Below are 24,991 nucleotides of genomic sequence, written 5' to 3'. Positions count from 1 at the left end.
CATGTTGAGTTACTATACAATGTAGTATATTGAACAGTGTGACTTTAAGCCTTGTACACTGCTTATGTCAAGTATGTGTGGTTCTGTTCTACAGTTCTTACAAAAGATTCCTCTTAAGAGTCATACATACACATCAGTTTCTTTGTATACGTTCTATATATCAATTGTTCAATTCTTTTGTATAATACAGTGCAATAAAATACCTGCTTACTTTAATTCTTGATTTCTGTCATATTTTGTATCTTTACTCATTTGTATATATACTGTATGTTCCATACACCAACATATTACAGACTGCAGGTATAAGAAATGATGTGCTGATTTTGTCCATGTCCTCAGGCGGCCATTGTTTCTCCCTGAGGGTTCAAAACCAGGGTCATTTGTCAAATTTATTAGTTGGTACATTCCTGTGAACGATGATTGTATGTTTTCCACTGAACTATGTTTTCGAATTTCTTCTGTGTGGTAATAGGGCCTATGAGAAATCAATTTGAATTGAATTTGGTTAACTTGTACTTTACTAAAAAATTCTAAGATTTACCCAAAATGTTAATTGTTATTTACATTTTTTTTCTAATGAAGTTATTTTTCGTGCTCCATAGCTTCTGAGAGATGTCACGTGACAAGACAGGCTGGTATAGTCACCAGATGCAAGGATGTGACAGTATGTATTGTTACATGACGTAAGAGCTAACGCAACCAGTCATGTCACAGTAGATTGTTCACTGGCAACCCAGTCTGTATAGTATTTATTCCGTTGCCAATGGAATTGTGATTCTTACTTGACGCAGTGGTGTGCGACAAAGCTGCCATGCACTCACTCCCGTCGCCAGTCAGGGGAATGGTTCAGTCGGGGAATATTTTAACTTCAGTCGGGGATGACCACTCCCCTTTCAACCGAGTACATAGCATGGGATATTGCGTTTAGACCTAATTGTAGTAGACCTAATTTATAGTCCGAATATGTATGCCTCAGAATTTACCATTTGTCGTCAAAGTTACAATTTCTGCTTTAAGGTGGCTGAAGACAACGCCTACATGGGAGTCGGCTTCTACGACCCAATTGCCACATTATATCCAATTTATAACATCTTACAATTTGATACCCTACTCGCCCTCCCCATCCGCCCCCCCCCCCCAAACACACACACACACACATTTGAAATGATGTGCATGTCACTGTATGAGAAGCAAATAGAACCCCAAGTACTCAATATTTTTGATAACAAATAGTTATATCACGAGAAAAAAAACACTTTAGGAGCTATGGGTGTCTTTAGTTCTATCAACTGCTGTAAATCGGTTGACGAACGGTGAAAGCTATCATGAGTCGTCGTTTGTCCTTTCGAGGCTTCCATACATTATAGCCGTTTTAACTATCTCAAAATGGTCAGGCAGCGGAATGATATCAACATCACGTTTTTCAAAATTTTGGAGTATTGATGAATGGAAAGTCAGTAGTTTCAACACTCTGTCGGTACTTTAATCTTGGTAAATATGAAACCTTAATTTGTTTGGCTTAAGATGTGACCATTTACTGTCATGTAAAATTTCGCTTTACGACTTGGAAACATTTTCGCATTGGTTCCTGATAAGTTAATACTACATGAAATATCGATCATGCAATGGACGCGCGTTGACTTTGCTCGGGTACCTATTGCGCGAGAAAAAAACATCAGCTTACTGGTCTAGCCTAGGCGTATTATTAATTTTAGCATGTAAACTGCATTTGTAACATTTTCTCAAGAAAATACACAATGCTGAGGGCCTACAATTTATTCAACTAGTCCTTAGGACACGAAAAACTACTAGCCGAATCGGAGGAAATTTATTTCTTAAAAATCTTATATTTTTTGTGTGTGTATGCCTGTGCTGGGGTTTTCTAGGGTTGGGCTTTCCATGGGGCATGTGCCATTCTTGGCCCTTTAACCTGTTATATTATACCGTGATGAGAAACTTCTGTTAAGTGGTACCATGGCATCATGCAGGTTAAACCTGGCCTCCCAAATATCATACTTTAATGGTAGGTCCAGGCTAAATGTTTGTTCACCCATTTAATTTATCACACAAGAGATAACTACAATTTGTTTTCCTATCCTATAAGTACAAACCACGATGTACTTGAAACAGCCTAGGCCTATTTGAATCCAGCAGTCTTCTTTCAGTGAAGCCTGTTACATACTGTACCTGGGTGAGACTGTGAAAATAGATGTGAAAGAAATCAGACCTTCCATGCTTTATAGTATTGGGTCATTATATACAGTACTGTGATCGCTTAACGATCGTACAATTTCGAAGAAACGATATTCTGCGATTTTGTACGATTTTATTCGACGTTATTCGAAATTATGCGATTTTGCGCGATTTAAAATATCGTTGAAAAATTCGGACGAAAAATTTTGTACGAAATTCGCACAATTATTCGCGGTTTTTGCGGTCAGTTTTACAACGTACAAAATCGCACAAAATCGTTGAATAGGCCTTTTAGAATTACAACAGTCGTTTTTTGATATTACGTGTGTTCAAAGTATACAACACAACTTTCATCTATGGTTCAAAGCACATAGTTACGAGACTCAATGTCATACATTCAATATGCACAGTGTACAGTACCGCTCACGTATAACTGGACATGTGTACGCGCACATGATCGTGTAAAGACGTATAAACAAGTACAATCGCGAATAAACTCGTTGACAAACAAATTGCCGCGTAGACACCTCGTATAATCCATGTACGAGTTTTCTACGCAGGAAATGCTATTGTGCTCAATGAATAGGATTAAAGTTGCCGAAAGAATTTGAAAACGTAGAAGAAAAATAAAGTGTTACTAAGCGTTTCTTGTGTCAATTTTTTTATATAATTTACCGTTGGCTCCAACTGAATGAAAAGAAAAAAAAATCCACCCAACAACTGAAAAGAAAAAAAAACTTCCACCCAACAACTTTGAGTTTGAAGAAGGGCCGGTTAAAAACAAAACATGTTTCTTGTCCGCTCAATGGGCCTCCTTTTACATGATTCCCGTGTTTTTATTCGGATTACAAGAAATCTAAACTATCCTTAAAAATTATTTTGTATTGGTTGCCACATATTCCCAACTAGTATTAGCGCTGGAAAAGAAGAAAAATGGCCGCCCGTTTTTTTTCAGATCTCAGTACGAGAAACATGTATTTTATTTGGATAATAGAACAACTTTCGTTATGTGGTCAAGTTAATATTTTCCTACCTTAGCTATGTCGATTTTATAAAACCTTCATGGAAACAGACTTTTTTGAAAATGGATTTTGAAGCTGTCAAAAATTTAACAAATGCTTACCGTTAAATACTGGCGTCAAACAATACTTGTCGTATATATTCCAATAAAGATCCACAAAGGATAACAATGCTAAGTAGAGCTTACTAAAGAGAAATAGAAACTGCATGTACATGGTCATTTTAAGTATCCAAGTACTATACAAAGAGATTGAGTTCACCGAATCACCCCTTTTCCCTACCACCTGAGGAAAACCGTCTTTTATAAAATATAGTACCATACAATACTTTACATTTGATACAAAAGTTACTTCCAATAAGTTTTAAAGTTACACTCGGCGTCCAGATGGCGGGAAAATGTTACATCGTGTTCAATGTATTGAGTCGTTCCCACGGTGCAATGAACTTGGGCAAGTTGCCAAGTTCGAATGTCGATGACCTACTTATGTTCCGTGACCAATGTCAATGGGAATTAGGTGTGTAAAATCTCGGGTTTTCAACGTGTTATATATATAGAAGTTTTACGTAAGCGGAGCGAATTTCGGGCGTCTCGTTGATTGTGAGGAAGCACTTATCTAAGCATCAATATTTGTGAAAAATATCGTACGGTTTTTCTTCAGAAAATATTTTTGACTAGTAATTGGACACTCAATGTATTAAGAAGTACTGGGTCTAAACCTTATCATTGCATTTTGGGGGAAGCCAGATCTTCAAGTCCAAAATATTGTTTTTTCATTTAAGGTTATCGTAGTTTTCTTGCGAGGTGTATACGGCGTAACTTTCGATGTAGGCTTTCTGATCATATAGCCTACCCTGTAATCATTCGTCGTAATCTCGATATCGAATGAGTTACGGTATTGTCTGAGTGGAGAAACATTCAGACTGTCTCCGAATATGTTCGTCATTTTTGGGGGGGGGGGGAAGGGGGGTGGCACAACAATTCTTGTGTGGGTGAGGGCCCGTTCCCCGTGCCATCCCGTTTTACAGTGCCGTAATTTAATAACGTCGTACGTGGTCCATTTCGTGAACAAGAAGTTTTTTACTATTTAGGTAATCAATAGCCCAAAGACTCCCAGGGTCCCTATAAACACCTGTTAGCTCATCCTGCTGCAGTGATTGGGCAATAAGTACGCGCGTTCCTCGTTTTTCCTCAGGTAGGCCTACCTCCGTAGGCATTCTGGGGAAAACCACTGATCTGTACAGATCAGTGGGGAAAACAAACATTCTGGACGTCAGTAATATATATAAGCTAGTCATAGCAAGATCCATGCAAGGAAGACACGTGCTGTAATGTGTACAGGGCTAGCGCTGTTCACTATACTTATCGGCATAGTAGGTAGTTTTAGTCGCAAAGTCTTTTTAATTTTGGGGACGGGTGAAGGGAGGTGATGGTCACCCTGTTGAGGCGACTGGTAGTTGGTAAATATCGGTAACGTATGAGGAAATATCGGTCTGAAGATGGAATAAGGATAGTGGAATTCCAAGCCCAAGATTGATCAAGCCCCTAATGAGAGGTGGGGTTAGGACAGCTAAGCCCGGGTAAACGTTGACCAATGTAAATAAACTATTGCCTTGGGGTGTAAAAGATACGATGGATTTTATCAGTTGTGGTTTCCGCCGCTTGCTTATTTCTGTATCGACATAAACTGTGTATATTTTCATACTGGTTGTGCATGTGTACAATGGACGGATGCAGCGAGAATGAAGGAATTACGTAAGGCATTGCTGAGTAGTACACAGTGTATAGCTGCCTGTGTATATCCGCATACATACAGTATAAAGTTTGAGTTGCTTTCTTGAAGACGTCCAGATAACCGGAAAGGCCATCATTATTATTAGTATTATCGATATTTTCCTGTACAATATGTCGCAGAAGTAGACAGAGTAGAGTATGTGGTCGGAAGATGAAGTATTCGCATTGCTTGGCATTTGGTGCGACGAAAATAATATGTCGAAAACTCTCCAGTGTACTGAGACATATGTGTGTATGGGAGAGAAAAGCGTTTAGCCTACACACTATGCAATACTAGCAAAATACATTGCAGTGGAATTTCTTGTTGGCAACTTGCCAAGAATTTTTTTTACATCTATGTCTAGTCCAATGGTACAGTTTAAAACAGGTGCGGACATCGATCCCAGCCCAACCATTTTGTTTTAGGGGTCAAATATTTCTTTTGGGTGAAGTGTGGGAACAAATTGTTTTCCAGAGTTGTTGGAACATTGTACGCACACAAAGTCGGCATATCTGCTAGATATAATTGATATGATTATATTTAGGTTTTCCATTTGATTTATTTTCATTTTGGAAACTATGAAACATTTTTTTTTACTTAATCCCCACTCAAAATATTGCGCCTCAGGTACGAACAATGATTTCCCTGCCCAGTGCATTGACTTTTTCAAAGGTGGTAAACGTTGGCCGTATCAGGAAAGCCCCGGTAGAAAATAACTCCATATGGTTTAGACTAAAAAAATGCAATGTTTCAACTAAACAAAAGGCTGCGTCTTTCTGTAACAAAGCAACTGTCAATCACTCCCAACAAACATTGCATGTCGACCGTCCGTCCAGGGTATTTTATTCTGTGCACCTGTTGCTAGCCAGCTACATCTGATACAAGGCAAAGAAATTCCGCCTTTTGGTGTAATATGCAAATGATGTCTCGAGCGGTACTGCACTGTCTGGCGACACATGTAAACAATCTACTGTATGTCGAGCTATCTGCTATGAAATAACTTTTGTGTCAATGCACTGTGAGCCTATGGTACATTTCAAGACGTTTCTTTCTTTTTTTCTGAGGTGGTCGGGAAGGGGGATTGTTTGGGTGTTCTAAATCTTTTGTATCCTCCTAAATATAAAAGATGGTATTTTCAACATCTAAAACTTTAATGTACATGTAGTTTCTAATTTTCATCAGTAAGGCTTACCGAGTGAGAATAAAATTTGTCTAAAATTCCCAGTTTTACCAACATCGTAGTTCGTACGCACTTCCGTTTATCCTCCGTCACGGATCTTTATTGGAATATATACGAAATGTGTTGTTTTGAACATCATCTGCATTTTACGGTAAGCATTTTAATAATCGTTGTGCTTCAAAATCCATTTGAAACACGATTTCTTGTGCTTGAAATACAAATCCAACAAAGGGCTAGGCTATTGGCGAAATTAAACTGTCAAATGTTTGAACCTAAGCACTGTAGCGACAGTTGTTATAGACCAAGCAAAATACATGTTGATCTCGTTCAAAATTTTACAGAAAAAAACTTTTTCTTTTTACCCGTAAATTACTTCCGTGCCCGTTATTGAAGTGAATTGATTCGCACATGAAAATACATTTTAAAAGAAGCATCGGTGGGAAAAACAAATTCCGTGTTTTTCGCTTTTCAAGATTTCATGAATTCCGCATTTTACCGCGATATTCCGCGAACGCGGAAAACCACTAGCCCTCGACCAGTGAGCGCCTATGCTTTTCATTTCATTGATTCTTTTTCGACATCTTTATTGGAACGGCTCCGAAAATTCTAATCTTTCACCTCGCCCGTTCATAGTTAATTCTCTGCTTCATTAAGCACACATTCCTGTGGTCAAATGAACGATTTTTACATGCGTAGAATTGTGCGAAATTTCGTTGAAAACTTCGTGTACGAACTTGTGCGAACTTGTTCGATATTACGCGATATTATTCGAAATTCTACGATCGTTGAAAATTTTTGTACGATAGTTAAGCGATCACAGTACTGTAGTATTAGTGGTGCACCATAGCCTATCCACTAAATTGCCTTATAGTGTGGACAGAGGCATCAGGACCTACATTCACCTTGGCTAGGTATTGAACTTGATGTTTCAGTTTATATCAAGTTCTGGACAATAATTTGTATAAAAATCTTTCTTTCTTTTCTTTGATAGTTTCTACCACAACATAATGCAAAATGACAGATGAAGCAGGAATTGGTCCTAGTGAACGACAAGTAAATGTACGTATGGAAGTCTTGACACAATTCTTGTAAGAAAGTTATGGTCTGTAAAATGTACTTCCCATTGTTTATTTTCAGCAATTTTATGCAAATATAACCCAACGAATGCAAATTTTCAGTAAAATCTTCAATCATGCAAACCACATTATCATTAGTACTTTGTTCAATAGGCATTGCACTATTAGGCTTGAAAGGCCGTATCCCTTGCAAGTTGCACCCTTGCATTTTTGCAAGTTGCGAATCTTTTTCATAGATTACCAATAGACTACATAGATTGGGAAAAACATTGCATGTGCTAATTTTATTTAGTAAGTTATTATATTGAGTAGTAAATATCAATATGCAGCATTGCCCTATAAATCAGTTCACAGGTAAATATAATGGTTCTTTACAGTCTTACCAGGACTGAATGCCTGTATAGCATATATGTAGTAGTATTGGCTTATGTATGGGCCCTATAGTGTAGGCCGAGTTAGGTTTTAAGTTGAATGCGTAATGAACGGGTACCCAGGGGGAACGACTGAAATAAGCAAACAGGTATCTTGGAGCACATATTTGGACCATTCCCGTCACTAAGACTTATATTTTCTCCTTGATCCACCCAGGAACTCAGTTTGTGTCCTCAATATCTGGTAGAGGCAATAGTTATTGCATAGAAGGCAGATATGTTCTCATTTTAAAATAACTGTTTACAAATACATGACTATATTGTACTTGTTTTGTTTGATGAAGGAAGTAATAACATATTTGTTTCTTTTACTATTCCAGACTTTGATCTTTCAGCAGTTGTGTCGATTTCAGATTTTTGATGAAAAACCAGAGACTTTGAGTCCAAAGGAAAGGTTTCAGCTTGTTGCAATCTCTGCAAAATATGGCTATGCATTTATTGGAACAAATTCAGGTATTGCCACCCTAAAATTCTGAATAGCATCTCACTGATTTATAATAGAAACTATTTGTTCAGCTATTAACTGGATTAGTCAGGATTGGTCAGATCTGTCGATAAAGAACTTAGCTACTTTGTCAGATATACATGACCAAATTCAAAAAGCTTGTTGTCATTGAAGATGACAACAAATAGTTCAATCGTTTTGGAGTCAATCCATAGATTATGCATCATATCTCAGGGAGTCAAATAAAGCTTCCTAATTCATTGCTCAGTTAAGGAAAGCACAGTATCTTATAATGATCTCGGTATGTGACATCAAAGCAAAGAAAGCTCTTAGTCACATGATTTATATTTCAAACTGTGGTCACGTAAAGCCTGGATAATAATGATTCCAAATTCATAAAAAGGTTATATGGATGCAAGTTTGTGCTGTGATTTTTCACTGTGAAGGACTAGGTATGCTATGGTAGGATAAAACAGAACAGAGGTTTCCATGTTTATGATGGTAGGCTAACACAGAACAAAGGTTCCCATGCATGCTATGGTAGGCTAATACAGAACAGAGGTTTCTATGCTTGTTAAATGGTAGGCTAACATACAACAACGGTCTCCATGCATGCTATGGTAGGCTAACACAGAACAGAGGTTCCGATGCATGCTATTGTAGGCTAATAGACTTCTCCATTTGATCCATCTAGGGGCCCCAAGTTGAAATTTTAAGGACATCATTATTTATGCCTGCTATATCATGGCATGATGCCAATTTTAAATGATGCATAAATATATATCTTTCCTCTCATTTTCCAGCCACTATCAAGGTCATTAAGATTGATGATCTTGTTAGAATTTCTGATGAGAGGCAGGAATCCCCTGGTACTACAGGTATGCTTATCCATGGGATTATTTTTTGGAGGGGGAGGGGAAAGTGGGTATTAAAAATAAGCTGCAAACAATTTTGCTCAAAACAAGGTGAAAAGTGGGGGGAAAAATTAAGGACCTTTAGCATGCTGTGGTGTTCCGTACATTTAGTGAAATTTTATGCACCACTTTTTTCAATAGTAATTTTAGCACCTCTGGACAATTACCCTTTCTGAAGTCCGATTACTCATCATGAAAGTGTCAAGGTAGAGACAGATTCTTTTGTTTCTATTCGTTCTCCATCTGTGCTCATGGTGAGACACAGAAAGAGGAATTCTCTTTCATGGCAGTCGGTAGAATGGGACAAAGTGAAGTACTGTACCTTGGCTGTTGACTGAAACATTTCACTCAGTTCATCCTAAATACATATATGGCCAACCTGAAGAGAAATCAAAGAAGCCAGTGCTCTTGAATTTTGATTTCACAAATATTAATATCAAATATAGTGAAAAAAGGATCATACATTTTATCTTTTACCATTTTACCATTTTTACCATAATATCAATATGACATATTTTTTTTTATCGTTCATATGTGAGATTATTCTACCTACTTTTATTCATAGATATTCTTCTGTTTCTTTTCATCTACAGTATCAGATTATCCCCATGAAAAGCTCTCTCTGTCAGACAAGCCCCTTCACATTGCTGTAGACTGTCAGGAACAGGTCATATCAGTCATAACCAAAGGAGATGCAAATTTGAGAGTGCATATCTTTGATATTGTGGATGTTTGTAAGCAGGTCAGAAGCTCTTTTTTTAAATTTTCTTTGCAGCAAAGTATCAAAACAAGATTTCTATTGCGAAAGTACATAGATATGCATTTTTCACTGAAAAAGTGTAGAAAATTTGTTGCAATAAAATGAAATATTGTGCAATTGAAGACACTATTCTATTTTTTGTTAGTTCACCAAAGGAACCTTAAAATGGGCAAATTTATGTCCAAAATTAATTTGTCAACTAAAAATAGAAAGACTGAAAAAAAAGAGGAAAGTTCAAATTGTTTTCTATACTACTCTTGGTTATTGAGACATCAACTATTTAAGTGGCTAGACTACTTGGTTTAACACACAGACCATTAACTTAACTCCTCAATAGGGAGACATCAGACTTTTTTTATGGCCTCAGTTAACATGTTTACAATAGGTCACAAAATTTGTTAAATGCGAAAGGTGATGAATGTCATGCAAGGTTGTTCTGTTGTTTATATGATATTTTTATAAAAAACAGGTCATACTGGTTTAGTTGTTGGAATTTATAAAAGAGTGGATTAACATAAACTTTTAGGCCTGCATTTAGGAGAGTGGACATTATCATCAATTTAGCCTTAAAGGAGCAATCCAGAGATGTACTTAAGTTGAATATCTTGAATATTGGAACATTATTACCAACACTCAAATTTCTTTCTTTTTCCTAGGACTATTACACATCAAAATTAAAATTTTGCCCAAAGTCATCCTGTAAAAGATATTATTTTATGAGTGAATACTCTGAATTCTAAATAGGACATTGGCCAGACACATTTGGCAGTAATGGTCGCAAGCAAGCGGAACATGAAAGTGTTCGTTCGTTTCCTTCACTTTTATTTTGATACAATACTTGTTCAGTCAAGCTTATGAACTGCACCAATTCCTTTAAAACAAATATTGCACAACATCAAGTCAAGTAAACTGCATTTAGAAGTTCAATTGGAAGCCACCCGACATGTAGGTTGTAATCCATAAGCCCTTGCGGGTTTCTCCCACATTTGTGGGCGCTAAAGTATCGTAAAAATAACTGCTGATTGTTATTATTATGATTATTATTATTATTATATCTCCTTCTACCTCAGGCGTCCTCTGCAAAGGCCTTTCTTACAACTGGACTCTCAAAGGAAACTGATGTGGACCTGATAGATCTCCAGTGGAATCCTGTTACTCCTTCACTCTTTGCAGTTTGTCTCTCTGATGGCACCGCAGAACTTTGGACATGGTCAGAGGGCAAGCTCTCTCTGCTGTCATCTTTACCACAGATTTTCAAAGCTGATGCTTGTGAGTTTTTGCTTGTTTGCCTTCTCTTGTGAAATGGAACAGACCAGCCGCAGTGTTTATGTGAAGACAAGAACATTTACTTATTTAGTCAACCGGCTAAGTTCTGTCGTGTAGACCCATGTCGACTTGAGAAGTGGCAACTCGTCCCGCATGTCATTTTGTTGAATTTTTCTTTCGCTTCATTCTGTCGTTAATGTGTCATTATGCACAGGCTTATTTCTGCATCGCATCATAATTTAGTAATGCTCAAATGTATTCCACAAAGGGTCTACTATGAAGTCTCTGCAGGATAACTTACACAAAAGATTACATGCTGTATGAAAAAGAGAAAATGAAAGGAAAGCGAACTTTTGTTTGAGTATATTTTTTTTATCTGTTTGCAGTTTGTTGGAGCCCGAAGGGGAAGCAGATTGTGATTGGAACCAACGATGGCCAGTTATTACAGTTTACACATAACATGGAACAGAAGAAAATTGTGCCTAAGCCAGACTTTACCAACGAAGCAGTTAAAGGTATTATAATGATACATGTCATCGGAGGTTTACAGTAACATTGTTGTGGGAGTGTTTGCAATTTGAAATGATCCCTGTCTTCAGCTTAATTGTTATTATTCGATTATGTTATATCATCTCATTTTGATGTTGGATGGTTCATCATATCTCAATTTCCTGAGAATCCTTTTTATGCCAGTTTCTGTTGTTTTGTTTTGTTTTTTTAACCCAAAATCTGCATCCATGGCAGAAATGTAACCACATAAAAAGTGTGCACTGATGGACACAGTTTATAGTGCACAATCTGGAGTTGACCATAGTCAAGTACGATATAGATGGCACTTATATTCCCAAGAACATTCTATGTGTATGTGATAAACTGTTTGTGCCAGATTTAGTGAAATAATTGCCATATTTGTCATTTTTTTCTTTCTAGTTGTTGATATTCTTTGGATCTCAACTTTCATGTGGGTTGTTGCATACATAGATGAGGAGGAGACAGTACAGCCTAACCTTGCCATTGTACATGCCCCTGTAAGTACAGCCTAGCCTTGATATTTGTACATGCCCCTGTAAGTACAGCCTAGCCTTGATATTTGTACATGCCCCTGTAAGTATAGCCTAGCCTTGATATTTGTACATGCCCCTGTAAGTATAGCCTAGCCTTGATATTTGTATATGCCCTGTAAGTACAGCCTAGCCTTGATATTTGTACATGCCCCTGTAAGTATAGCCTAGCCTTGATATTTGTATATGCCCCTGTAAGTATACCCTAGCCTTGATACTTGTACATGCCCCTGTAAGTATAGCCTAGCCTTGATATTTGTATATGCCCCTGTAAGTATAGCCTAGCCTTGATATTTGTACATACCCCTGTAAGTACAGCCTAACCTTGATATTTGTATATGCCCTTATAAGTACAGCCTAGCTGTGATATTTGTACATGCCCCTGTAAGTACAGCCTAACCTTGCCATTGTACATGCCTCTGTAAGTACAGCCTAGCCTTGATATTTGTACATGCCCCTGTAAGTACAGCCTAGCCTTGATATTTGTACATGCCCCTGTAAGTATAGCCTAGCCTTGATATTTGTACATGCCCCTGTAAGTACAGCCTAACCTTGCCATTGTACATGCCCCTGTAAGTATAGCCTAGCCTTGATATTTGTACATGCCCCTGTAAGTACAGCCTAGCCTTGATATTTGTATATGCCCCTGTACCTATGGTGTCACCTTACCATTGTACAGCCTATCTAGGGTTACCGTATGTCCAAATTAATTGGTATAGTCCCGTGTTTGCAGCGATATAATATGGTCTTCCTGGCAAACTTAGTTGTCCCAATTATCTAAAGGTCTTTGTGATCTCCAAAAATATCACTTATTTACAATATGCAAACTAAACAAAGTACACATGCTGTGCATATCACTATATGTTGCCATTATGGAAGCATGATATAGCCGTTTTCAACACACAAACATTATAAGTGAATACATATTAGACCCACAAGCTTGGCGAGAATAGCTGCATTACATGGGCTACATATGGTTGCAACAAGATATTTTATGCAACAAGAGCTGACACTAACGTTAGTGTAGCTATTTCGTGAAGCTAAGTTAGAAACATTAGATATATATGCTGTTATTATACCACCATCTGATATGAAGCCCTCTTTAAAATCCCAAACTTTTCTCCAATGGGAAGGGTGAGACACCTTAGACCCTCCTCCAGGATGCGGTGTCCCCCCCCCCCTCTTCAACCAAAAGAATCTGGTAAACCTACGCCTAACCAAATCATTGTTGACATGTTTATACATATAAATATCTATGTGATGCATATAAATGTTGACCTTGTATTTAGATGCTATTGTTCCTTACATTTTGTTCTGTACATTTCTCCTGCAAATGTAGAAAGAACAGCCTGTGTCATTCATCAATTTTGAAGACATTTGCTACGGAAGTGGCGAGGACAGAAAATCCAGATACTACATGAAGTTCCTAGATAAATGGTTTGTCCCTCGTCTTATCATTCAAACCTTTTGTTCGTACTTTTCTGTGTTTTTTGAGGAAAAAGTTGGATTAGTTATTGTTTAGAATTTTGTGTTTTGGCTTTTGACACTTATTTTCTTCTCAGCCAAATAAACTGTTTTAATACCTTTCCATAAATTTGAAGCTGAAATTGAACCAAATTTATTATATTCTGTCTTCCTCTTAAGAATGAAATAAAGTTGTCCTTACAGCATAAGTACATGTTTTTGAAATATATGCCAAAATTTGATCCATTCTGTAGGGGATTTGTCATCGCATCATCAGGAAACTCCATGGAAACAGGAATACTGGGCCACAAACCAGATGTCAAAACTAGTTGGGATGTATGGACACTAGAGGACACAGCCAGGGTAGAGCTCCCTCTATGTGACAGTGACGATACCTTCCCTATGGGATTCGCCGTAGATTTCTCTTCACAACTACCGTTCTTGGCTGGTGAGTTTTCACAAATTTTGGTCATTTTTGTCGTATTTTTGCCCCTCACTATGCTAGAAAACATCTGAATTGTTACTATGTGCCTCTGGGTCTGAAACAATTTGACAGAATAATAAGAATAAGAATAAGAAACTAAGGAAAAAAAGAAGAACTTATGGGGATTTTAGAAAGATTGAATTTAGCTTCCAATACTTAACCTTTAAGAAGTATAATCCAAATTTTCATCTAAATACAGAAAAAAAAATTGTGTCCCACAATGTACAATTTATTAAACATTTTATTTTCTCAATTGCAAAGCAATGAAGTTTATGTCAAAATTTCATGTCTCTGTTTGGTGGATTAGAGAAACAGATTGTGTTGCCAGATACCTTGTCTTTTTTCCATCAGTGGGTGGTGTGTGGTCACACCATTGTTTACTAACCATTGTCCTTAATTTCACAAACAGTGAACAAACAGAAACTCGATCCTGTTCCGATTCTGCTACTGCTGTCAAAGTTTATTTCTCTGTTTGGTGGGTTAGAGAAACAGATTGTGTTGCCAGATACCTTGTCTTTTCCATCAGCGGGTGGTGTGTGGTCACACCATTGTTTACTTACCATTGTCCTTAACTTCATAAACAGTGAACAAACAGAAACTCGACCCTGTTCCGATTCTGCTACTGCTGTCATCGGAGGGACTTCTGTGCCCGTTCCATATTATAAACAAAGAATCGAAAGAGTCCCTACAGTACAGGACTGAGCCATTACCAACAGTGGGAGTCAGCAAAGGCATAGGTAATTTTCCCATGTCCTATCATTTTTTTTATATATTTTTTTGAAGTTCCTTTGAGCTTAAGTAAAAATGAACAGTTCTTGAGGGATGGGTACAAAAACATCTCCAACAACACTGTGAGACACAACTGCATAATCTGTGGTGTACTTCGTGATGCATATTCAATATATGCAAATAAGGCACCTGTTTCTATAGTAGAGCAACTGCCCTCTTTCCTGATCAGATCATCCCACAGGGATATCTTATACATGTATTAATGAGATGTGTCAAGCATTGGATCCAAACATCCACTAATTACTTAGTCATTTTCTCTCGTAACTGAGGGTCCTACTGTCATGAAATGACTGAAGAAAGTACCTAATCTGCAGTTGAAGAAGATTCTGGTAGGAGCTGCTCCCTTACTTTTATCCTAGTCCTTTCTGGCTAAGATCATTTGTAGTATCGGTTTTCATGACCAATCTCTATCTTGTATGTATGTATGTATTTATGTATGTATTTTAGATCCTACTGTAAGCAGGTACTCGCGAAGAAGCCTCATTGGCTTATCAAAGCCGCAAGCTGACCGAAGTCAGTCTCTTAGATTCATATTTAACGTCAATGATTTATGAATTGTCAATTGTCAACAACTCTGTAATTGGACGAAATACATTAATCTTGGAGTGACTCGAATCGGGGACCTTATGATTGGCAGGCGCCAACGTTAACCACTGAGCTAACACCTGGAGTGACTTTAAAAAAAAAGAAAAAAAAAGTAGTGTCCACTCTTTTCAGTATTTTGGCTAGGATCATGTGATCACGTGTAAACATTACACAGTAAAATACTCATCACTCTTTAACCTGATCATGTGTGGTATCTATTGCTTATTCAATGAGACTCGTGATAGTCACTTTACGTAACATCACAGTTACAGGTCTTGGGTGTCTTTTATGGCAAGGTATCTGCTCCTGTTGGCTCAGATACACAGTCCACGGTAGAAAGCATGCCAACCTTATTAACCAAGATCTTGTGTAGTATCTTTTCCCTTTCGAATTGACATGCAATACTTCACTTGATGTAACATGATCATAATCATACAGGTACAGGTCTCGATGTAAGGAGAATGGGGTTTGAGAGTGGATCAAGATGTTTGGTTTTCTCGAAGAATTTGTCTAAATATTCAAAATCAACGTCAAATATATTTCTTTGCACCTGCGTGAATTCTGTCAGTTTTCTATTTTAGATGAATAACGGAGAACTAACTGAGAAATCATTCTACTTTTTCATTCTGTCCGTTTTCTATTTATTCCAAACATTTGTAATAAATGTTTTGAAAGATCTTAGCAGTTATGATGAAATGTGTCAGTTTACATTTGAACAGAACCAGTTGAAAGGAATTTTCCACCACTTAAATGGTTGGAATGCTCAGTTTGATCATACAGGAAATTACCGGCTTAAAACATTTCCTGGTAGTAGACATTTCCTGTTTTCTTGTGCAACCTTTCTTAGCTAATATTAATTTTGTTTAATTGAACATAACTCTGTAAATGTATGTTATTGTTTATTGTTCTCCCAGCAGTCAGACAAACTGCAATGGATGGCCAACCTGCTGGGATAGGACCACAAGGGTGAGTAGATAGTTTTCAAGACATTTCTGTTGGTAGATAGGCTGTGGAAGTGCTAAATAGGACCATATGGGTGAGTAGATGGGGTGAAAAAACAACCGCAAAGATGTATAGGATTTTGTAGTGGTTAACAGGGCCATAGGGTATGTAGATAGAGTGAAATAGAACCACAAGGGTAAACAGGGGTTAATGGGGTCATAAGGGTGAGTAGATGGGGTGAAATAAAACTACAGGGGTAGATAGGATTTTGTAGTGGTTAATAGGGCCCTAACGGTGAGTAGACAATTTCAAATTGAACCACTTAGGCAAAAAGGGTTTGTAGGGGTTAATAGGGCAATAAGGGTGAGTAGATGGGGTGAAATAGAACTACAGGGATTAATGAGATTTTGTAGTGGTTAATAGGGCCCTAACGGTGACTAGATAAGTCAGAACAGAGCTACTAGGATAAAAAGGGTTTTTTAGGGGGTTAATAGGGCCATAAAGCTAAGTAGTGTTTAATAGGGCAAGAAAGGAGAATAGAAGATAAAAAGAAACTGAGGCTTAACATATAAAACCAGAGAAGTTGTACAAGCGTATCAGGTTTAACTCCCCTTTCATTGTTAACAGGTCCATAAATTTGACTACTACTACTACGGGAGCGATGCCACCTGCACCCAAGCCCCCGACCGCGCAGCCATCCTCTGTGATGCCGTTCTCCTTCAAACCGCCCACTCAACCGGGAAGCACAACCCAAAGCGGTTTCTCTTTCAGCTCGACTGCTTTTGGAAGAGATGGACCCGTACTGAGCACGGCCGGCTCCCAAGTGACTCAGCCGACAGATGATTCGCGTGTTCCCTCCACTGGAGCTCAAACTAAACCCTTCTCCTTCTCTTTCCAACCGTCTGGCGTAACCAGCGGGACGCCACCATTTTCGTTTGCAAAAGCAGCCTCTTCGACCACGGATGCTCCGTCGACCAGCTCTTTTCCATCTTTTACCCCACCCGCCCCATCGACGGCCCAGACGGTTCCCTTTGGTGCAGCATCTTCTCAGGGTCTCTTTGGTTCCTCTTCCGGCGTAGGCCAAGGAACACAATCGCAGGGTCTGTTTGGTTCTTCCACCAAGACCAACCAGAGTCAAAGTTCAGGGACGCCCTTCTCATTTTCAAAGCCGGCATTTTCGTTCAACGCACAACCTGGAAGTACCACCAGCCAAGCCTCTGTACCATCGACAGTTGCATCTGCATCTGGGGGACAAACCTCTGCTCCTCCCGCATACCCCTTCGCCAGACCATCAGGAAGCAGTGACAAACCGGTGGCTCCATCACAGCCCATCAGTGGTCAAGCAGGGCCAGGCCAACAGACAACTGGAACCTTGGTAGCTCCCACAAAGGCCCAAGGAACAGGTTTGAACAAACTACTGTTCTTTGTTCTACGTTTTTATGTTGGAAAAAGGTTTGTTGTTTCATATGGAGTAGATGTCTATATAAATAGCATGTTACAAAAGTGGATTGAAGACTGTTATGATCCCTTAATGTAGTGGTCACTTACGGATCAGATTTTATGATCCCTTCATGCAATGGCAACTTACGGATCAGATTTTATGATCCCTTCATGCAATGGCAACTTATGGATCAGATTTTATGATCCCTTAATGCAATTGCAACTTATGGATCAGATTTGATGATCTCTTAATGCAGTGGCAACTTACGGATCAGATTTTATGATCCCTTAATTCAATGGCAACTGACGGATCATATTTTACAGAGAATTTTGAAATAATTGTTATGATTTGCTGATCACTTTAATTCCTTACCTTTTTTGGCTTTGTAGCTGCTCCAAAGTGTAGCAAGGTTGGTTGTGATATGATGTGTTTAATGGATAAGCAAAATATTATTACCAGTGTTAACTCATGCAATATAGGTCCTTGTAATGAACTCCCTTATTAAAAACAAATAAGAAAGATTCTTGGGTCATTTGATTGTTACACTGGTTAGATAAAGACATTTTAATGCATTTATATACATGTCGATGTCCAGAACCCTTTGCATAACCAATAACCTAATGAAATTCATACTCTTTCAGTGCCTCCCACCAGTCATGCACCGGTGAGCAATCCCCCATCTGTGGCCCCGCCAAACCAGGTAGCCCCCATGATGAAGTCCTTACCGTTCGTGGTCACAGAGGAACCTCAAGGTGCCTCATCTCAGATCACGTTACCAAAAGTCCAGGACGTCCCAAAGGCCCCCGGTAACCTGAGCGTTACCATTCCATTGGAGCAGAGGAAGAGTGCCATGCAAGCACAGAGAGCAGCGGCAGCAGCAGCAGTACAGGCACAGAAACAGGTGTATGCACCCGTAGTGGAACCGGTCAGTCCTGTTAGCTCAGTGTCTACATCAGTAGGAGGAGAGCATTTAGAGTCAGCCCTCATGTCCAATATTCTAGATGAGGTAAGAAGAGTTGGAAACATTCAGTCAAAAGCAGATGATCCTGCTAACTGAGGCAAGATTATTTTCTTGCTTGTTGGTTTCGATGACAATAGAAGCCTATGCAGTCATGATGGGGGTGTATGTATGTTAGTGTGTATGTGTGATGCCCAGCTTGTAAACATGATATCTCAAGAAGGGTAACTTTGATGAATCTCATACTTGGCATGTAGATGAGGTCATCAGAGGTCAAAGGCTGAAAACCTTGCAAACACTGTATCTCAAGATAGGAAGCATGTATACTATTATACTCAGCATGTGTATGCATCATATTGAGAAGAAGAACCCTATTGTTTTTGGTGCAGGTCAAAGTTCATCTGAGGTCACCAGAAGTCAAATATTGAAAACTTAGTACATATGGTATCTCAAGTTAGGAAGCATGGATACTTTCATACTTGGCGTGTGTATGCGATATATTTAATTGAAGGACTCAATTGATTATGGTGGAGGTCAAAGGTCATCTGGGTCACCAATGGTCAAACCCATAAACATGATATCTTATATTATGGTATAATTCATCGATACCTCTCATACATGGTATATGGATTTGTCATATTGAGCCATAGTGTAATTGTACATAAAAAATAATTATATTATTATAAAATTTACAATAATATATTACAATAATATTTACAAATAGAAAATACTGATCAAATGTTAATCAAGTGTGCTGAGTTAACAGTTGCAAGTCCAAATGACAAGTCAACTTTACCGGACTTTAGTCAGATGAAAGATACCTCTGGAGTTTAAGAAAAGAAGAAATTAAAGTTTTGCAATGCTTTAGTGTTTCGTGGGCTATTACACAAATAAATTGAAATTGCTATTATTTTCCTTCGTTAGATGGAACATTTTGGAAAAGAAATTGACGGTCTAAAGTCACGCACCAGAGACGGAAAGTATTCCATAGGGAATAAAGAGGAACTCAGACGGATAAGGAAAGACATGGCTGATCTGGACTCTTTTAAAGCAGATGTATTGGAATGTACAAAGGTATGCTATCTATAAGTCAAGGATAAAATTCAAATTGTCACTGAATTTTTTTTTTTATGGTTTTTCTGATGGTCATTTTTTTTTGTCTTATAATAGTTTGGAGATCATTAAAGGGTTGACTTTGGGCACAGAAATATTTTTCAAATGTTTTGGACTAACAACACTATCATTCGAGGTTCTATTTCTATACCCCTTTAAATTTTTTTCTTGAGAAGTAAGCCTTTAATTGTCCGAGGCCCATCGATGGAAGCGGCTGGACTACTTAGACTAGCACACCTGTCATTAGGTCACTACCTCAGATGCATAACACAAAATACATATCAGTAATCTAATTTTTTTTGTAAATACTCTTTTCAAAATCTCTTTATCTCGTCAGTCACTTAACGAAGATGTCCACAGCATCAAGTCCAAACTACTCAGTTCTTTCGCATTACTGGAAGAGAGCAGAATCCGAAAACAACGCAACAAGGACCCCAAGTTTATAACCCTCCTGAAGGCTCGTGAACTGGACCCCCAGACGGCAAGTAAAATGCAGGAGATCCGTGGCATGTACCATTATCTGGACGTGGGGAGCAGAGATGTGAATCGTAGCCTGGACATGGAATGGGAAGAAAACCAAAGACGTGGGAACAGGAATGGATCCAGGTAAAGTCGATTTTTTTGCGACAAGCGACACAAACTTCCGACATTTCCTTTTTCTGGTATTAAGCAGCTTTTTTCTTTCGGGTTGATTTGATGATTTTATTGATGCTGTTCATTAATAGATTCCAAAAGCGATTTAGGTTTTTTTTTTTACTATACAAAGGTTTTTATTTTAATATTGACCTAGTTTTGAACTTTTTAAATATGTTTTTTTTTGGAGTGTCTTTCGTACTGCCGGGGAAAGTGTCTTTGTCGTCAAAATGTTGAATTTTTGCATCAGATTCAGTAGTGACTAGCTCAATAACCTTACTCTGTGAAAACAAAAAGAAGAAAGAATCATGCGATTGTTTCACTTGGATCTATTATAATCATGACTGAAGTAATACTCATTTGGTTTGGTAAAATCCCCCTCCCCCCCAAAAAAAAATCAAAATGCACCTTAAAGTATATTTCATTCAGGTGTTTACACTGGATTTGTTCCTTTCTATGCTGACATTCAAACTCTTCTTTAACAAAAACAATTTTTTAACTTAACTTACTGTTTATTAATGTTTCAAGTGATAGTAACATTTTTTTAATTTCAACCAAGATTAAGCACTACTGGTGACTCTCCCTTTTTATTGTGCCACAAGATGGTATATTATTTCTTGGATTTATGTAACCAGATATTGTTCTTTTATTTTGTTTGGAATTTATTTTGTATAGGAAACTGGCCACCCCAACCATGGACACTGTTTACCACACGTTACGTAACCATCACAACATAATGGCATCACAGAGGATTGCTCTGGAGGATATTAGAGAAAAACTGGTTCGAGCTCAGAAGTATGACCCCATCGGAGCTCTTTATAGAGGCCCCCTACCCTCACCGAGATTCAGGTAGTGATTTCAGTTCTGTTCATGAAGTATTGCTAATATCAGGAGAAATAAAAACCAGTCTGTATTGCTACAACTCTTCAGAAATCTTGCTGGATATGCAACAAACAGTTTCTTTGTCTCTTCAGAAATTCTTCTGCTTGCTTATATATTGTTCTGTTCATAATCAGTATTACTTGTAGTTAACTCAAATGAATATACAGACATATCCCAAACAAACTGTTGAGCTAATGAACTACTTCCTAAGATCCACTCTAATCTTACCACCTCCTCCTCAAGTCAACTTTGATTTATTAGATCAAGAAGTATAAAGTCTGTAGATATCCAGTTATAAGGAATTGCCCCTTCCTCTTTCGCCTGCCCTTTCCCTCTCCCAGGGGGACCTCCTGTAGGCAGTTGCTTTTTCTTATTCATTTACTGCCATAAGTTTAAACTGTGTAAAAGTAAGTTGGCCTGATGTTTCAATCCTAGCAGGATCTTCTTCAAAGGCTAAATGACAAGTAACAGTAACAGAAGGGACAAAAACACGCACAGAATACAGACAGGATAAGTTTAAACTGTTATTCTGTTTAGGGCAATGCCCTATCACAGTCCCCATACGATCAATCTGCCAGGGATAGTTGTACCATGTTACTGCTGATGGTTGTGCTACAGACAATAATCTTCGCTTGATTTACTTTTCCTTTGACACTTATATGAGCCACATAGTCTAAGCAAATTTAGCATTGTATTTTCATAGGTCAATTGTTGAATTGAAGTTTATGTTTTCTAATATATTTTACTGTTGTCTATTTTTATTATCACAGATCTGACGAAGTTGAGCCTTTAGCCTTGAAGCTCTCGGAAACAAAACTCCATTCATCTAGGAGAGAAAGACGCACACCAGGTAAACAATAGAGGATAAGTTTTAGAGTAGGTAAACAATACAGGTTAAATTAAAGTTTTAGAGTAGTCTTCTGCCCAAGAATCATACTTTTTTTTTCTTTTTTTTAAGTACTAGGATCGGAAAGTTTTACCAGAAGTATTATCGAAAGAAGAAGAAAATCATTACTAAAATAATATTTTTTCTACTTTTTTCAGCATCTGCAAAGAAGCAATCACTCCTGCGTGACATTCTCTCTAGACGAACACAGACTCCGATGAGATCATCTCCTAAAGGTAAGTGCAAAAGACATTATCATATATATATGTATACTGAAGTTCCTTCAAATAATTGCTAAATACTAACTAAGGTGACTTTGGGGTGCAGGGAAGGGGTAAGACCTACTGTTTTTGTTAGGGATGCATTAACCCCCAAATTTCAGACTAAAAAGTTCAAAATATTTTGTTCAGTAATCTACTAGCTTTGGAAGCTGAAAAGAGTTTATAAAGTTTTAAAATCGTAAAATGAAGAGAGATCGAAATGGCAAACTTTGCTACTTTTTACGATATCTATCAGTCCACATCCGAATGAACAGTCACGTTTGTACCCACTTTACAGTGTTATCCAGAGAAGAACAAGTCAGTTCCCCTACCCTGAGTTATTCCTCTGAAGGAAGTTACACCCCATCTGCCCCTTTCTCTAAGAAGTTGGACTTTACGGACGATGCCGGTCCAGACCCTACCAGAGGTAACCAAGAGACGAAATTCCAACAGGCCATCACACCACAGAGGGAGAGTACCCCTGTGAAAGATATGACCAATGGAATGCCTTTGAAGCAAACCACGATGCCTCCAAAACAAGGCATGATGCCCCCTGGTGAGAAAAAGAAACACGTTTTCTTAACTTGTAAAAATTCAGCAAAGTCTCAAGAAAATTGAAGAAGGATAAATTTTGAGGAATGTATAGATCTTTAAATCCATTGATTGCTGCAGCTTAATGAGCTTACATGGTTTGATTCCTGGTTCGATTCCTGGTTCGATTCCTGGTATGATTCCTGCCTAGTTCATTATGTTTTTGTCCTTGGGCAAGATGCTTTATCTCAATTGCCTCTCTCCACCCAGGGGTAATATAGGTACCTGTGAGGAAACTTGTCATTGGGCGCAGTGTATAACTGCAGCCGTCTAGAGGGATTGTCTCTGGGATTGACCAGGGGTAATATAAGGTCTGCAAAGCGCTTTGAGACCTATTGCTGGTGTAAAGCGCTATATAAATCGATATATATTTTTTGATGATATTTCTTCTCATATCACTTCGAAGCATATCCAACAACAGTTATGTCTCACCCGGTCAGTGTGGGAGGTTCAACGAACATTGGGAGGGTTCCTCCAGTTGTTGGTGTCGCAAGTGGCAACGGTATGCCACCACCGAGGGCGGTATCATCTCCGACAGCAGTCTCGCAGACGGGGGTAACAACCACGACTGCGCCATCTTCCTTTGCCCATACTGGCACGGGTACTGTCCTATGGGGCGCAGATGCATCCAAGGCCACTCCTGCACAGCTGGCAGGGGCAGCTGCGTTAAATAGATTACCCACTAAAGGACAAGGGGCTTCCGGAGAACCGACCACGTCGAAACTACCACCAAACGTCAACATCAAGAACCTTGATTCATTAAAATCTACCATGCCTCCCCCGGTGACTTTTGCTGCCGTAGCAAGGTGAGGCTAAGACTTTCAAAAGAATCAGTTCAGTTTATTTCACTGTTTATTTTTTGACCAAAGCAGTGGTTGCATGCCAAGTGTGGGAAATTCCACATTACTCAAGAGTCTACCCCTCTGGTGATATTGACATATTAAAAGAGAGACGTTCTCATTGGTCAGAGTGCACTGTAACTGTGGAACTCACTTGCTGTTCACTTAAAGATCATTGGACATGCTCGAACAGTTTATGAAGTGTGGTATTAAAACATTCCATTTTGTTACTATTTGATTACTGTAACTTGACACCTGTAAAGCAAATTAAGCAATGCATCCAGGTTGAATTCTGGGCTATATAAGACTAATTTATTGTTATTGTTGACGTTAAACTTGCATTCAGCATTCTTTGAAGGTTTGGAAATCATATTTCTTTCCATGAAATCCTTTTTATTATAGTGATCCATTTCTTTTTCACTGAGACACAGACTGAGTTAGCCAGTCTTTCACAGACTGAGTAAGCCAGTCTATTAAAGACTGAGTAAGCCAGTCTATCACAGACTGAGTAAACTAGTCTATCACAGACTGAGTCATCCAGTCTATCACAGACTGAGTAAGCCAGTCTATCACAGACTGAGTAAGCCAGTCTTTCACAGACTGAGTAAGTCAGTCTTTCACAGACTGAGTAAGCCAGTCTTTCACAGACTGAGTAAATCAGTCTATCACAGACTGAGTAAGTCAGTTTATCACAGACTGAGTAAGCTAGTCTTTCACAGACTGAGTAAGTCAGTCTTTCACAGACTGAGTAAGCCAGTCTTTCACAGACTGAGTAAATCAGTCTATCACAGACTGAGTAAGTCAGTTTATCACAGACTGAGTAAGCTAGTCTATCACAGACTGAGTAAGCCAGTCTATCACAGACTGAGTAAGCCAGTCTATAACAGACTGATTAAGTCAGTCTATCACAGACTGAGTAAGCCAGTCTATCCAAGACTGAGTAAGCCAGTCTTTCACAGACTGAGTAAGCCAGTCTTTCACTGAGTTTCAGTGGTTTATAATTCTA

The 24,991-nt window shown here is 38.4% G+C and overlaps 1 protein-coding gene across 5 annotated transcripts in view; it reads left to right on the top strand.

Moving 5' to 3' along the window:
- The first annotated feature begins 1,359 nt into the window (after positions 1-1,359).
- The window catches only part of LOC139963596 (nuclear pore complex protein Nup214-like), a 46,278-nt gene continuing 22,646 nt past the window's right edge, over positions 1,360-24,991 (top strand). For 3 of the 5 annotated variants that reach the window (XM_071964486.1, XM_071964483.1, XM_071964488.1), the window contains exons 1-21: positions 1,360-1,491; positions 7,157-7,224; positions 7,993-8,125; positions 8,921-8,995; positions 9,625-9,773; positions 10,862-11,060; positions 11,444-11,572; positions 11,988-12,085; positions 13,458-13,555; positions 13,837-14,030; positions 14,651-14,803; positions 16,355-16,406; positions 17,010-17,785; positions 18,465-18,829; positions 19,706-19,855; positions 20,232-20,500; positions 21,203-21,376; positions 22,180-22,259; positions 22,454-22,531; positions 22,854-23,111; positions 23,553-23,952. In XM_071964486.1, the coding sequence (XP_071820587.1) occupies positions 7,180-7,224; positions 7,993-8,125; positions 8,921-8,995; positions 9,625-9,773; positions 10,862-11,060; positions 11,444-11,572; positions 11,988-12,085; positions 13,458-13,555; positions 13,837-14,030; positions 14,651-14,803; positions 16,355-16,406; positions 17,010-17,785; positions 18,465-18,829; positions 19,706-19,855; positions 20,232-20,500; positions 21,203-21,376; positions 22,180-22,259; positions 22,454-22,531; positions 22,854-23,111; positions 23,553-23,952 (3,875 nt within the window). In that variant the 5' untranslated portion in view covers positions 1,360-1,491; positions 7,157-7,179. Of the gene's footprint in view, positions 1,492-7,156; positions 7,225-7,992; positions 8,126-8,920; positions 8,996-9,624; positions 9,774-10,861; positions 11,061-11,443; positions 11,573-11,987; positions 12,086-12,644; positions 12,691-13,457; positions 13,556-13,836; positions 14,031-14,650; positions 14,804-16,354; positions 16,407-17,009; positions 17,786-18,464; positions 18,830-19,705; positions 19,856-20,231; positions 20,501-21,202; positions 21,377-22,179; positions 22,260-22,453; positions 22,532-22,853; positions 23,112-23,552; positions 23,953-24,991 lie in introns of those variants that run through there. The other 2 variants (XM_071964484.1, XM_071964487.1) reach the window with 2 other exon arrangements.

The sequence above is a fragment of the Apostichopus japonicus genome, chromosome 22 (genome assembly GCF_037975245.1).
Source record: "Apostichopus japonicus isolate 1M-3 chromosome 22, ASM3797524v1, whole genome shotgun sequence".
Lineage (NCBI taxonomy): Eukaryota > Metazoa > Echinodermata > Holothuroidea > Aspidochirotida > Stichopodidae > Apostichopus > Apostichopus japonicus.
The sequence above is the reverse complement of the archived record's forward strand: the minus strand, read 5'-3'. Positions and strand labels throughout refer to the sequence as shown.